Source organism: Monodelphis domestica, chromosome 1 (assembly GCF_027887165.1).
Source record: "Monodelphis domestica isolate mMonDom1 chromosome 1, mMonDom1.pri, whole genome shotgun sequence".
In the NCBI taxonomy this organism is placed as follows: domain Eukaryota; kingdom Metazoa; phylum Chordata; class Mammalia; order Didelphimorphia; family Didelphidae; genus Monodelphis; species Monodelphis domestica.
Window position 1 is genome coordinate 480,675,800 of NC_077227.1, and position 14,849 is coordinate 480,690,648.

Below are 14,849 nucleotides of genomic sequence, written 5' to 3' on the forward strand. Positions count from 1 at the left end.
GACAGAAGAGTCATGAGGAAACCTACGCATTGGAGACCTGCACATCATGCCAACTCTTTGTAAGATTCTGCTTTAGTCCATCCAAGGGAGTTAGGCCCAGCTTCCTCTTCAGCTCACCACAGTGTCTCTCTTTGGCGGCCAGAACCTGCCTTAATGTCACAATCTCTTCTTCTACCTTTGAAATAATAAAAATGTTCATTATTTCAGCAATCACAACTCGCATTTCTATTGTATTTCAAATTTTACAAGTTTTTTTCCCTCATAACAACTTTATTAGGTAGGTAGTGCCAGTATTATTATCCCTACCCAGATAGGGAAGCTGGTTCAGAGACAATGTATGATTTGCCCAGGTTCACTTGACTAGTAATTGCAGGATTTAACTCAAATTTAGGGGTTTGGGGCTCCAAAACCATCTTTTTACTATACCATTCGTCTTTGAAACAAACAATTTTTATGATTGGTGATTAAGACATCAAAAAGTTCCTTACATTTTTACAGCTGTAATAAGTAGTTCAAAAATTTTAAAAGCCTTTGCAAGAGGCTGAGAGAATAAAGGTACAATCATATACTAATGTTAAAAAACAAAACTAAAATAGTTCACAGACCTTAGGTTAAGAACTTGTTTTTGAGTTGTCTAGAACACTTTAGAGGTTAAGTGACTTGCCAGGGTCACATAGCCTGTCTATGTCAAAGTGACTTGCCAGGGTCACATAGCCTGTCTGTGTCAAAGGTAGGACTCGAACCCAAGTCTTCCTGGTTCCAATCTGGGAGTGAGTAGAGGGGGTGCACCAGGAAAGGTATATGATGTAAAACAGGGGAGGGGGGGATTAATAAAAAACTGTTATAAAATAACAATTTACTGAAATTCACATAATCAAACAAGGCTACACTATCATATCATTTGAGCATTTTGCAACAAAATTTTGTTTCTCTAAATCTTGCCACTGTTCTAACTTTCAAGCTAGAAGTCAAAGCCAATAGGAAGTATTATGAGGAAGGTCAGAGAGAGAATTCTGTTACAGATTAGTTTTTCATTTACAAAACTAGATGCAATTTTAGTAATAGCAACAAATAAATCATTCCATATTATTAGAAGGCTTAGAAACAGAAGTTTTGCAGAATATACTGTGATATATTTTAAAAGTCAATAGAGGCCTATACTACAGAAATGACAATGAAGGCCCAAGAATTATACAACTTAGATTACATGTGGAATGACAAGTCCATCTGAAGATACTAATAGGGCTTATGGTACATCCTAGAATTATCTAGGTCATTCAAGTTGGGGTTTGCTAGTGACAGAATAAGTCCTTCACCATGTCATTGTATACAGGGCCTTAGCATTTAATTTATAAATCCACAAAATGCAAAATATCAATTCCTTTGGATGTATGCTTATTTTCCCTTGACCTTTTCCCAACTTACAGTTATTGCATTTTCCTCAGCAATAAAAAACCTGATATACTGGAGTTTGAAGCTTATGTGTATTATCATAGCCTATTCAACCACTGAAGTTGAAATCTAAATACCAAAATATGTGTGGTCTTAAAAGATATCCTTTAAAACAGAACAAAGATACTGCTACCACTTCTATCCCTTATTTTATTTAGTAAGGGGTAAAACAAAGACCATAACCTGAGCAACCTGATGCTAACACTTACAATAAGCCTACAAAAACATTTAGTGAGTTTCGTTCTCTATGTCCTACCAGCTTAAGCTTCTCAGTTTTAACCTTATATCATAAGAAGTTTAACAGAAACAGCAAAATATTCTAGTAATTAATATAAATAAAAATTATACCAGGAGGTCTCAATCTTATTGAAAAAGGTTCTTTGATAATAGAAACAATATTTTACTTGTTCCATCTCTAAGAGCAGCATAGCATAGTAGCTAGAGAATCAGTCTGAGTCAGGAAGACTTAGTGTTTAAGACCCATATCTCAAACATACTGTCTCTGTAACCCTGGTGGAAGGAAATTTCTCACCAGAAATTCTACAAAAGAATGAACTCTCAAGCCTGTTAAAAAAAAAGGAAATAGAAAAACCTTTCAGGTGGCTGCCATCATCCAAGTCTTGCCTTCTCTTGGTGATGTTCAAGACTTAAACTATTTCTTACCATACCAACTCATCATCTCAAAGTCAAAACCGTAACAAAAAGTCATAGGGAAAAGGATGTACCCACAACATTTTATGATGATCTTATACAAAATCTACCAAATCACTGGCTTCAAGAGGCAGTATAAGGTTGTTAAAAGAAAGGAAAACCTAAGTCTTCAATCCAGCTGCCAGGTGTGACTATGGACATTTCTCTGAGTTTTATTTTCCTTATCTATAAAACAGGAGGAATAATATCTGCACCACCTACCTCAAAAGTACTTTATTAATGGCAAACATTATATAAACATGGACTATTACCAGGTATAACAATAACAGGCAACCATAGTCAGAAAGGCATCCTCAGCAGATTTCAGTCACAGTATGATTTCTCATCATAAAACATTTTTTAAGGACACTGTGGTATCTTCTCCCCTTACAAACTTTAAAGAGAAAAGGCTGCAAGTAATTTTGAGCAAAGAAAACTCTTGTCACCTTAGTGAGTTCAGATCTGAGCTCTTCTTCCTCTGCCTCTGTCAGACCCTCAGGAATGGTGGTCCTAGCAGATCCTGTATCCACAGGTACATCTGTCATTGAATCTGATAGCAGACCTTTGTTAGGAGAATTCAGGTTGATATCTGTCAGTGACAAGAAACAGGATGAAAGAAAACAAATGAACAACTATGGAATGATCTTCATATAAAACATATCTCTCTGAGGGAAAGGAAGGCTGGAAGGAATGGGATGGGGCAGAATGGGGAAGAGGCCAACTGGGAAAGTAACACCAATTGTGCCATCATTGCCCTTCAAAAAGGTATGAGTCAGAAACAGCTTGAGCTTTGGTTTCTCTCATAAAAATTCTAATCTTTCAAATGGTAAAATCTTCACTACAAAAAAGGCAGTAAGTTTTAGTAGTTTTTGTTGTTGTATAAAACAAAAGAATTTCATATGATAACAAGCACTCCCAGCTTCTCATTCCATAGAACTGATCTACCAAAGCCCATATTTGAATAATATATGAGAAGCACCTGCCAATGACACCATCATTGCAGGGTGTCAGCAAAATTAAATCCGATTAGCTCAGATATCATGTTATGTCCTATATGTGGGGCCTACACTGGGCATTATGTTGGCAGAGAGTGGAAGAGGTTACAGAAACTGGTCTTAATAATTTAATAATAAAATCAAATGGCTTTTCCTCAATCCTTCTCCTTCTAGACTTCTCTGCAGCATTTGATATTGTTGATCACTTCCTCTTGGATCCAATCTTCTCCCTGGGTTTTTATGACATTTCTCTCTTCTGTTTCACTTCCTATTTGTCTGATTGCTTATTGTTTCCTTTGCTCATTTTTCAACCATGTCACATCTGCTAACTATGGATGTCCCCCAAGGTCCTTGTCTGGGTCCTCTTCTCTTCTCCTTATATGCCAAAGGTTCTTAACCTAGGGTCTGTGATGTTGTAAAGTATCTTGATAGCTGCATTCTAATATACTTGGTTTCCTTTACAATCTTATGCACTTTATTTTATGCATTTAAAACCCCTTTTCTGAGTAGGGGTCCCCTAAATATCACCAAACTACAAAATGAGTTCTGACACACACAAAAAAGGTTAAGAACCCCTGCTCTACATTATTTCACTTGGTGAGCTTATCAGCAACCATGGGCTCGATTACCATCTCTATTCAGATCTTTATATGCAGTCCAAGTCACTCCTTTGCCTGAATTCCAAAGTACCAACTACATTCTGAACACCTAAAATTGGATATTCCATAAGAATCTCAAACTCACAATGTCCAAAATAGAAATCATTATCTTTCCTCCAAACCATCCCTTCTTCCAAACTACCAATGGCACTCCCATATTCCCAGGCATTCAGACTCACAGCCTAGGGTTTTCCTGAATTCCTCAATCTCATTCCATCTACATATCTGTCAAATTTGTCAAATTTTAGTATTTCTCCCTTCACCATCTCTTTCTTATGTAACAGGATATCCCTTTTTCTCCACTCACAGTCACTACCCTAGTACTGATCACTAGCTTTCTAATTGGCCTCCCTATCTCAAGTATCTTCCCCATTCCAATCCATCCTCCATTCAGCTATCAAAGTGATTTTCCTAAAATAGAGTCTGGCCTTGCAAATTCCTTACTCAATAAACTTTGGCAACTCTTTATCATGTCCAGCATCAAATAAAAAATGTTTTGTTCCTCCTTCAGAGTTCTCTTATATTTTCCTTCCTTCCAGGTACTCTCTGGTCTACTTGTTACTCTTCTCATATAATATTATCAACTCTGTCTCTTTCACTGGCTATTCCCCACTGCCTGGAATGGTCTGTCCCACCCTCTATTTCCTTCTTAGTTTCTCTTGGCTTCAAAACTCAAGCTCAAGTCCCACTTTCTTCAGGAGGCTTCATCCCCCTGCTGCTACTTAAAGTGTCTTCTCCTCTGGGATTACTTTCCATCTACTCTACTAGTGGCTAACACAGAGGCAGTGTTTTTGCTATGTTTTTATCCTTAGTGTCAGCACAGTGCCTGGCAAAAAGCACTGGCTAAATAAATGATAGTTGTTGATTAACTGCATCGACAGCTGCACTACTTTCCATATCAAGTGCAAACTTCACACACCAAATGAGATCTACCCTCTCTGCTCCAGAAATCTACAAAATACACAAGACAGAAATGTCGCTTACTTCACTTCTCAGCACATACCATCATTCAGTATTATTAAACCCAGCCATTACAAAGTAATAACAAAACCTTTTTTTAGCACATTCAACGTACACCATTAAAATTTTAAAATAAAAAGGCATTCCTCTTAAAAGCAAAACTTACAGAAGAATGTAAGATTGTTAAGTGCAAGGAAAATATCTTATTCACCTTAGTATCCCCAGTAACACTTAGCAGTGGGCCTTGAACCCTGGGCATAGAATAGGTACTCAGTAGGTAACTGATGAAAGCAAAAAGTCTTCATTTTAAAGACAATGCTGATTTTGAATTTAAATTCTATTTAATTTAAATATTCTTTTGTTTAATAATTTTTATTTGCTGTGGTATCCCTTAAGGTAAATGAACACCTAAATTTTGCTGCAATTCCGCCCCATCAAATTTTGTTTTATAAAACCACACCCTGGGGAGGAATACAGTAATACAAGAAATTTAAATCAAGAAATTCATCTGGGGTTTTCTTGGCAGAGATACTGGAATGGTTTGCTATTTCCTTCTCCAATTCATTTTCCAGATGAAGAAACAGACAAGTGATTTGGCTGTGGTTATACGGATAGCAAGTGTGAGTCAAGATTTTAATTTAGGCCTTCTTCTTGACTCCAGGCTCTATCCTGACTCCAGCACTTTACCCACACTGCCAACTAGCTGCCTCTACAACACCCCCCCCCCAAAAAAAAATCACCATCAAATTATAACAACTTCCACGTAAGTATAGAAAGAGCCAACACATGTCAAATTAAAAGCAAGGGACTTAAACTCGGTGATACTTATTTGTCAAAATGCAAAACAGTTTCTCCACTCTGAAACCTCTGAAATTATTTTACTCCAAACCTTAAACATTCTGATTTGTCACATTCCTCTTACCAGATCACTGACACACCACCAAAAAAAATTCTTCTGAAACAGACTCAATTGGGTGTGTCAATATTACAACTGGACCCACCCACTTTGCCAACGGTTACCTCCTCCTCCTCTCCATTAGGCAACATAAGACACCCAAGCTAACAGATATAAGGTAGGCCAAAAGGAATGTCCGCACTAAGGACATGAAGAAGGAGGAATAGCATGAATGTGAAAGAATTGTGGTGATTATTCATCTAGGATGTGGACCCTACAAATCTGATTCTGCATGGTGAGTACCTAGTAGGGAGATATATCTAGACTAGATTTCCCCAAATATAAATGAAACAAGGAAGACGATTCTTGAGGGGTTTTCAGTCAGGGAAGAAACATGAAAATGTATTGAAAAAGTGTGTTTCAAGGTGAAAGAGCAACAAGGTTTCTGGAAAGGAAGTAGTTGAAGTTGGAGAGGATTATACATGGAGGAAGGTTTGGAAGAGTAAGTACTTAGACTATGGAAAGAAGAGCGGAAAGAGGATAGAAGCTGGAGGGAAATAAAGCCAGGTAGGAAATTAAAAATACTAAGAGAAAAGCAGGAGAGAGGCCTAAGAAAAATAGGAGATATAAGAAGAGATGACACAGAGACAGAGAGACTGAGACAGAGACATAGAGACAGAGAGAGAAGATACTCTGGGGTAGGAGACCTGAGAGAGTTGGAAGCAAAGGGTGATAAAAATGAGATTAGGTAACAATGAATGTAATTCCTTAGTTAATATTTGCTGAATTAAATGTGTAAGGGGCTACTTCCAGAGGCCTGAGGAGGAAAAGATGAAGACACTAAAGAAAAGATTCTGCAGGAGTTCTTTCTGAAAAGTTGCTAAGAAGGGGTTTTGAATTAGCATAGGGGTAGAGAAAGAAGAGAAAGTCCCAGACGACAGATAGAAGATGTTGCCTGTAGTTTTAAGAATCAGACTCAGAACGCAAAAGAGACTGTTCTATCCAATCTGCTTATTTTGCAAATAGAAAAACTGCAGAGAAACTTGCCTCTAAAGGTACTACTAAGAGGAGAAGATGACTGAAAAAATCCAAATCCAGTGTTCTCTTCTATTCTGGGCTACTTGAAAAAAAATTTGGGGGGGGAGACACTAGTCGGTCAATTCAGAGAAATAAGAGCTAGAAAGGATGGGATGACCTAGGACAGGAGAGGGCCAAGGATATACAGAGGACTGACAGATGGATGGGTGTGTGTATGGGGGGAGTTCTAAGACAGGAATCCAACAGAGGAGACCAAGGAAGGAGGCTATGGATCTACCAAGGGGACGGAGACCCACCAAGGAAAAATGGGGAGGGACACATATTGGGGGAGACTGGGAGAGCCAATGAGGGTCACATTTGGCGGATCAGCATACATGCCAGGGAGCCACAGGAAAGGAAGAAGGTGAGGGGCGGGTACCTACATAGGGTGCCCAGGTGCAGGTGATGGAAGGAAGCAGAACTGCTAAGAGAAGTTAGGGCCAGAAGGGGCTGGGGGGGCGGAGCCGGGGGGGCGGGCTGGTTCAGAGGCGGGGCCGGGAGGCCTGTCCGTCAGTCGGTCCGTCGGTCAGTCAGTTCCTTCTCTACCCCCACCCCCACTACCTTGGCTGGCGGGGTCCATGTCCGGGACGTATGCGAGGCAAAGGCCAAGGCCAAGCTCGTTGTCTGTCGCTTCCAGTCGGCGTCCAGAAGACTCAGAGCCACTGCAGCCGCCACCACTGCACGTAATCCCAGCCGCGGCCACTCACTTCCCCTGGGGTGGGGGACCCGCCCCTCCCCGCTATGTCTTGGCCCCGCCTTCCCTAGGAGCTATCCAATGAGAGCATCCTCCGACCACGTCCGCACGCAAACTTGTCCCTTCTGATAGGCGATGGCTCGGTCATGTGATAGGGGTCTAGCAGGTGGGGTTTGGGGGAGTCCAGCCCTGTTCGGGTTCACCATTGAGATAAGCTTGCTTTGGGATAGAAAGGCAGGAAGGAGTCGAGAATAGGGGAGTATGGGGAATCGGAGGACTTCATACTGTTAGGTTGCGTCTGCGATTACCTCTCTTTCTGCGGTCGGGCTGTCACCGCCTTCGCCTTCGCTTTAACCTCACTCTCATTTTGCCTAGTGTCTGCATCGACCTTCCTCCAGTTCCCACCAACCTACTCAGTCCAAATCCCTCTGCGAAGCTTGCCTAAAAGTTTCCCAGACTTCTCCGGACTCTCCTCCCTCCCTTACCGTCTCCTGTTTCGGTTTATGTTCCCCAAGTTCCCTGCTAGGATCCACACCTGTAAACCCCCTACTTAATAACTTGCGTGCCTGTTACCCTCAACCTTGGCAATCGGCTTGGTGATCCTTGTTTCTATGAGGATTTTTGGGCTTCTGTTGCTAAGAAATGGAAATTATTTTTAATTCAGTCCAACAAACAACATTAGCTCCGGGAGGGCAAGAACTGTTTTTTCATTAATTTCCCCACAGCAGTAAACTTGCACTTTGTTCAATCATTCACTCCCACCTACTCTAAGGAACACGCCAGACCCTTGGGTTTGGGTTTTCTTGGCAAAGATACTTTTGTCAGACTCTCCGCTATGACCTGCCCAACTTGGGTACACCTGCATAGTTTCGCTGAGCTACACAAGACCCTCCTGCCACTTCTGCCACATCAAGGTAGTGATGCAAGAGGGAAACTTGCACATAGTGGGTACTTAAAAGCTTTTTGGATCGAATTTGTACCGAGTACAATTTTGTGCAAGGTCAAGAGGCTGCATGGATCAGTAGATAGAGAGCTCTAACCTCAGAATCAAGAAGATCTGATTTCAAATCCAATATCTGACATACTTGCTAGGTGACCTTAAAAAAGCCATTTAACCCTTTAGTGCTCTCAGCATCTCTCTGAGCAAATGTAGAGCTGCATCAGTAAAAGGAGTTTCCTCTACGGATTTTCCTATAATAATGAAATCATTTGGTTAAAAAAAAAAGCGCAAGGGCACTGAACTTGAGGTTAGGAAATTTCTTTGTAACTCAGGAAAAGCTGTGTAACCTCTCAATATTTCTTCCTCTGAAATAAGGGCAATACTATTTGTCTTACTCTACCGGGTTGCTTTAAATAAAGAAGTATAGGAGTTTATTTACGTGAAAGTGAAAAGTTTCTGCATAGCAAAATTAATATACCTAGAGAAATGGTCAAATGAGAAAAAAAGCAATCTTTATATCAAAATTTCCTGATAAGGGTTTGATATCTAAAACAAGCAACCAAATAATGTGTTTTTTTTTTCAATTAGTGTGTATGTAACCAAAAGTCATTGACCACTAGATGAGTGGTCAAAAAATATGAACAGAGTTCTCAAAAGAAGAATTGCAAACCCAACAATGCTTCATATCATTGGTAATAAGAGAAATACATATCAAAATAACCCTGAGGTTTCATGTCATCATCTGCAAATTAACAAATATGACAAAAGATGGGGATCGTGAAGGATTTGGGGAAGATAGGCACATGGGCATATATTGGTCAGTCAGTCAGTAAACATTTATTAAGAAGCATTTGCTATTCATCAAGCACTGTACTAAGCACTGGGGGTACAAAATGAGGCAAAAGACAGTACTTGACCTCAAGGAGCTCACAATCCAATGGAGTATAAAATAAGCTAACAAATACTGTGCATACAAACAAGATAAATAGGAAATCATGAAAAGAAGAAAGGCACTTGAATTGAGGGGTTGAGAAAGGCTTCTTGTAGAAGATGGAAGTTTTAGTTAGAATTTAAGGAGGCAGAGATGAAGAAGAAGAACATTCTAGACATGGAAGATAGCTAGAGAAAATTCCCAGAGATAAGAAATAGAGATTTTTGTTTGTTTTTGTGGAACAGCAAGGAGACCAGAGATACTGTAGAGAAGAAAATGTACTCAGTAGTAAAGGGTAAAAAGACTGGAGAGCTAAGTTGTGAAGGACTTTGAATGCTAGACAGAGGATTTTATATTTGGTCCTGATGGTGATGGCAGTCACTGGAGTTTATTGAGGTGGGAAAAGGTCACAAAGATCACTTTAGTAGCTAACTGTAAGATGCTGAATGTGTGAATCACTACAACCATTTTAGAAATTATTTTGGAAGTGTGCAAGTAAAGTGATTAAAATATCTACCTTTTGAGATTTCATTGCTAGGTTTATACTCCAAGGAGGCCAATGACAAGGAGCAAGTCTCCATATACAACAAAATTTATATTTGTACTTTTTATGATAGCAAAGAACTGCCAACAAAGCAGATGCCCATCAGTTGAGAACTGGCTAAGCAAATTATGCTGCATGATTGTAATGGGACATTATTGTACTGTAAGAAATTATTAATATGAAGGCAGTAAAAAATGGAAAGATCTATATGAACTGAAAAATGAAGAAAATAATGTACACAATGACTACAACAATGTAAACAGAAAGAACAAGCACTAAAAGAAGTAAATGTAAAATTAGAAGGAATAAGCATGATCAAAAGACAGTCTTACCCCACTCCTTTGCAAAGGTTCATGATTGTGGTACATTGGTACCACATGAATGTACATAAAGATACATGAATGTGGTACATTTCAGACCTTTTTAAAATATATTGATTTTTCCTCTTTTCTTTCTTTTGTTCTTTCTGTAAAAATAATTTTTGTTATAGAATATAATTCTCTGGGAGAGGAGAGGAGAAGGGATGAGGGGGGAGATTTTAGTGATGTAAAAAAAAAGACCAATAAAAACTTATTTTAAAATTTAAAAAAACAGTAGTTCCATTAAGAAAAATGGAGTTTAAAGGGCATTGAGGTGGCTCAATGGACAAGAGCCAGACCTGGAGATGGGAGATCCTAGATTCAAATTTGTCCTTAAACACTTAAGGAGCTTTGGTGACACAGGTAATTTAATCACAATTGTCTAGTCCTTACTTCTCTTCTGTCTTAGAACTAGTAAGTAGATTCTATTTTAAGGCAGAAGGTAAGAGGAAAGAGAGAAAATGAAGTTGAGACAAGATTATGTTTATCTAGAATAGTATGGTTGTTAGAAGAGTTTTTTTTTTCATTTATTTTTTAAATGGAGGTCAATGGGAGAAAGCAAATGCTTGTTAACTCAATAATTGAAAATATAACTCACTTTTTAAAAAATAGAACTATAAGGAGGAACAGGTTTTGTGAAGATGATTTATTTCAATATATTGAATTTGAAGTGCTGGCATGATCTAGGTGGATCAAATGGAAAATGGAAATGCAGGAATAAAGAGAGATCAGTAGCAGAGTTAAAGATTTAGAAGTCTGCACAGAAATATTCTTTGAAGCCATTGTAGTAGATGAAATCATCAAGGAAATTAATATTGAGAGGTAAAAGAAAAGTGCAAAGGAAGAGTTTTTGGGAATACTACATTTAGGGGCTAAAAGGAAAAAAAAAGAACCAAATAATTCCTACTTTACCTCTACTGCTTAAAATCCCTAACTCCATTTAAGGTTCCGCTCAAGAGCTGTTTCCCAAAAGTCTTTTTTTGATGACCCACAGTTATCAGTGTTTTCTCTCCCATATTACTTTTTTTGTGTCTAGCCCAGCAAGGCTTGGACCTACAATTTCATCAGTATAGGAAGCTTCTCTGTAAGCAAATCTATTTGTTCTGTTAATGAAGATCTGCAACAGCTCTGTAATTTATGTAGTCTTAGAATTCCCTTGGGGCATTGAATGGCTAAGTGACCTTCCTATTAAGTATAAAAGGTAGGACTTGAACCTAGACCTTCCTGGCTCCAGGGCTAGGTCTCTACCATGTTACTAGAAGACTTTCTAAGTGCTTTGTATTTATTTCATATGAATTTTGTGTTTAATTAGCCAATGAGAATTTATTATATGTCTACTATATTCCTGACATTGTGCTAGATGAAGGAGGTACAGATACAATGAATGGAAAAATCTATTTTTAAAAAGATCTTACCAAATCTTAATAGAGGAGACAACAATGTACATATATGTATACATAAAATATATACATTCATATATATATGTATCTATACAAATAAAAGAATAAAGTAGTTTGAGAGGGATTAGCTGATTGAAGGGATTAGGAAAGACTTTATGTAAAAGGTGATCTTTAAGCTGCATCTTGAAGAAAGAAAAGATCTTTGAAGTAGACATGAGAGAGTACATTATAGACAAGGGAGATAGTAGTAGTCTCTTGGTAACCGAGGATGACAATTGTCTTTGTGCGTTTTTGTGCACAAAGACACTTGTGCATGAAGATTTAAGTGGAAAAGTCAATGCACAGAGACAGTCCCACTCTCTCGGCGTTGGAAGCCTGGTCCAGTGGCACAAAAAGTCATTACACCTGGAGACTTCCTCAGCTGCATTGGATGGCCGTGTTGTCTTTTGTGCTCCAACACGCCCTAAGCACTCCACAGTGCTTTGCTGCGTCGCCATCTCAGCCATTGAACCTTCTTGTTGGTTTCTTCCGCCTGTTCCACCAAAGCAGTCTTCACATGCTGGGTGAGCAAAGCCCTAGTTCACCAGGGGTCGACGACCTGATGGCTACCCTCACAAGGTTTAGCTGGCCTGTCTAAGCTGTTGCCTGGGGTGTGGCCGCTGCCGCATGCTAGCAGCTACTAGGAGCCACAAGTGAGAGCTGGGTATCAGGTGAGGGTCAGAGGCTGGAGAGCTGCCCTAGGAGGGCACGACAAGCTCTCCATACCAGAGATACTACCCCTCCCTGAGGACCCCATACACCCCCAAGGGAGATAGTGTGAAGATTAAATTAACTCTCCCTGCCCATTTTTAGATTTAATCACCAAAAGTGTAAACACCCCACTCACAATTGAGTGGAGGAGGTCTGTGACCCATGTGTCCAATAGTGGGTAGTAGTAGTAGTAGTAGTAGTAGTAGTAGTCTCTCAGTAACCGAGGATGATGATTGTCTTTGTGCATTTTCATCTATGATAGATGAGTGTGCACAAAGACACTTGTGCGTGAAGGAGATTTAAGTGGAAAAGTCGATGCACAGAGACAGTCCCACTCTCTCGGCTTTGGAAGCCTGGGTCCAATGGCATGAAAAATCATTGCACCTGGAGACTTTCTCAGCTGCATTGGATGGCTGTGTTGTCTTTTGTGCTCCAACACGCCCTAAGCACTCCACAGTGCTTTGCTGTGTCAGCCGTTGAACCAATAGTGGTGTTAGATTTAAAATAGTTTTGAGCGTTAAATAGTTGTAGATAAGAGAGTGGGAGCCATAAAATGTGATAATTAAAATGTTTGGGAGCAAGGGAAATATATAACAATTATGACCACTGAAATATGTTTTCTACTGTGTCTTGGTTTTATATAAATACAAGATGGTCACCAGGGAATATATTCCCAATTTATGAATATGCCCAAGCAAACTGGGTTTTATAGAGAAATTTAATTTATAATACACTGATTAATCAATAGAAAAAGAGAGAAAGTAAGAAAGGAATAAGAATGAAGGGCCTCAAGCCAATAAGGCCTAGACCTCAGTCCTAAGAGATAAATCAGTCAGTTGGTTTTATCACTCACCCAAGATCTCTCTAGGTAAGGCTTCTCATGCCAACCTCAGGCTCCACCTTCAAGAGAGCCTCCTTTCAAGAAATGTTTCCAGAGAATTCTCCTCCTGACTCCTCCAGAGTTCTCCTTCCACAGTCTCCTTCAAGACCTCTCCAGGAGCTCTCCCTCCAGCACCTCTCTCCTCTCAGACCTCCTCCAGAGCAAAAACCTCCCTTCAGTCCTCAGACCCCGCTATCTTTAAGCAAACAATCTAAGTTCCCTCCCCTCAGTTCTCACATCTACCAATCACTGTCGATGTCTCCCCTGTGCCAATGGTGGCTCTAGCTTAACCCAGGACCACCCAGAGGGTGTCCCCTTTGCACATGTCTGTTGAAGGTCATATTTTCAAATAATTAAATCTTGATCTTTGCTGCAGCCCTTCCTAAATCCTGTTACTCTGAGTAGGGTAGAGATTGTAGTTTCCAAGACCTGGTTCTGTCATTCCAAGTATCTCTATTGTATCAATTCTAAAATCAATCATGACTCAAAGAACTTCCTGTTCTATGCTTAAGCATAGGTCAAAGCCCTTTCCATTGTTTAGCAAAAGGTTTCTGTCCTAAAGTAGTCTTAAGTAGGGAGGAGAAGGATCCTCCCATGCCAAGGAATTTCATATTCCAATAGAGTTCTTACTATCAGTAGGAAATTTTTTCAAGTATGAAATTTCCCAATGGGGAAATTTCCAACATTCATAAGTCTAAGAAATTTTAAGGTTTACAGTGGGTGATGAATCAAAATCAACTGACTGCCCCCTGGGCAGTCCTAAGCAAAGCTTTAGCTGTAATTGGTAGAAGTAAAAATGGAGGCAGGCACAGGAAGTATGCAAAAGAAGTCTGAGTTCGAGTTGGAGGTTGATGAAGAATCTACTAACTGGACCTGAGACCTTAGACTTGGTGAGACTGTGCTTGAATCTCTCCCTTTGGACTGACATGTGGTGAGTGAAAGAGCTGACTCCTTTCCTGGATTCTGAAGAGACTAGCCTCAGGAGAGACCTATCCTCTTGAGAGAGACTCCCTGCATCCCCAGGTCCTTGGCTACAAGGGCCAAGGTTAAGGACTAAACTCCCCTGCCTGTTTTTGAGCCAGGGGTTGGAGCAAAATACTTAGTGCTTAGGTTCAATATCTTATCCTGTACTCTCTCTCATTTTCTTACTTTCACTCTTTCTATATTTTGTAAATAAATGTTAAATAAATATCTTGGAATAAATTAGAATTCCTGGCGACCCTATTCTTAAATAATCCAGTCCAATCTTTTATAAAGAACCCTCATATTTTCTACCCCTTATAATAGTACAAAGACATAAGGATGAGAAATAGAGTATCATCAGGCAGCTAGGTGGCACAGTGGAAAGAGAGCCAGGACTGGAGATAAGAGGTCTTGGGTTATCTGTCCTCATATATACTTCCTACCTGTATGGCCCTGGGCAAGCCACTTAACCCCAGTTGCTTAACCCTTACTACTCTTCTGCCTTGGAACCAATATTTAGTATCAATTCTAAGATGGAAGTAAAGAAAGTATCATGTATGAAGAATAGAAATAAAGTCAGAATATATTTTAATATAAGGATTGTACTGAGCCAGAGAGGGAGTACAAGAAAGCTGGAAAGATAGTTGGGAGAGTTTTCAA

General features: G+C 39.6%; 1 protein-coding gene across 6 annotated transcripts in view; it reads right to left on the bottom strand.

Annotated features, from left to right (window-relative positions):
* TPD52L2 (TPD52 like 2) overlaps window positions 1-7,538 on the bottom strand; it is a 28,453-nt gene extending 20,915 nt beyond the window's left edge. For 3 of the 6 annotated variants that reach the window (XM_007475535.3, XM_007475531.3, XM_007475528.2), the window contains exons 1-3: window positions 7,290-7,466; window positions 2,589-2,731; window positions 27-175 (exon numbers count right to left, since the gene is read on the bottom strand). In XM_007475535.3, coding sequence (XP_007475597.1) covers window positions 27-175; window positions 2,589-2,731; window positions 7,290-7,308 — 311 coding nt within the window. In that variant the 5' untranslated portion in view covers window positions 7,309-7,466. Of the gene's footprint in view, window positions 1-26; window positions 176-2,588; window positions 2,732-7,289 lie in introns of all 6 variants that reach the window. The other 3 variants (XM_007475533.3, XM_007475530.2, XM_007475532.3) reach the window with 2 other exon arrangements.
* Between the last annotated feature and the right edge of the window lie 7,311 nt (window positions 7,539-14,849).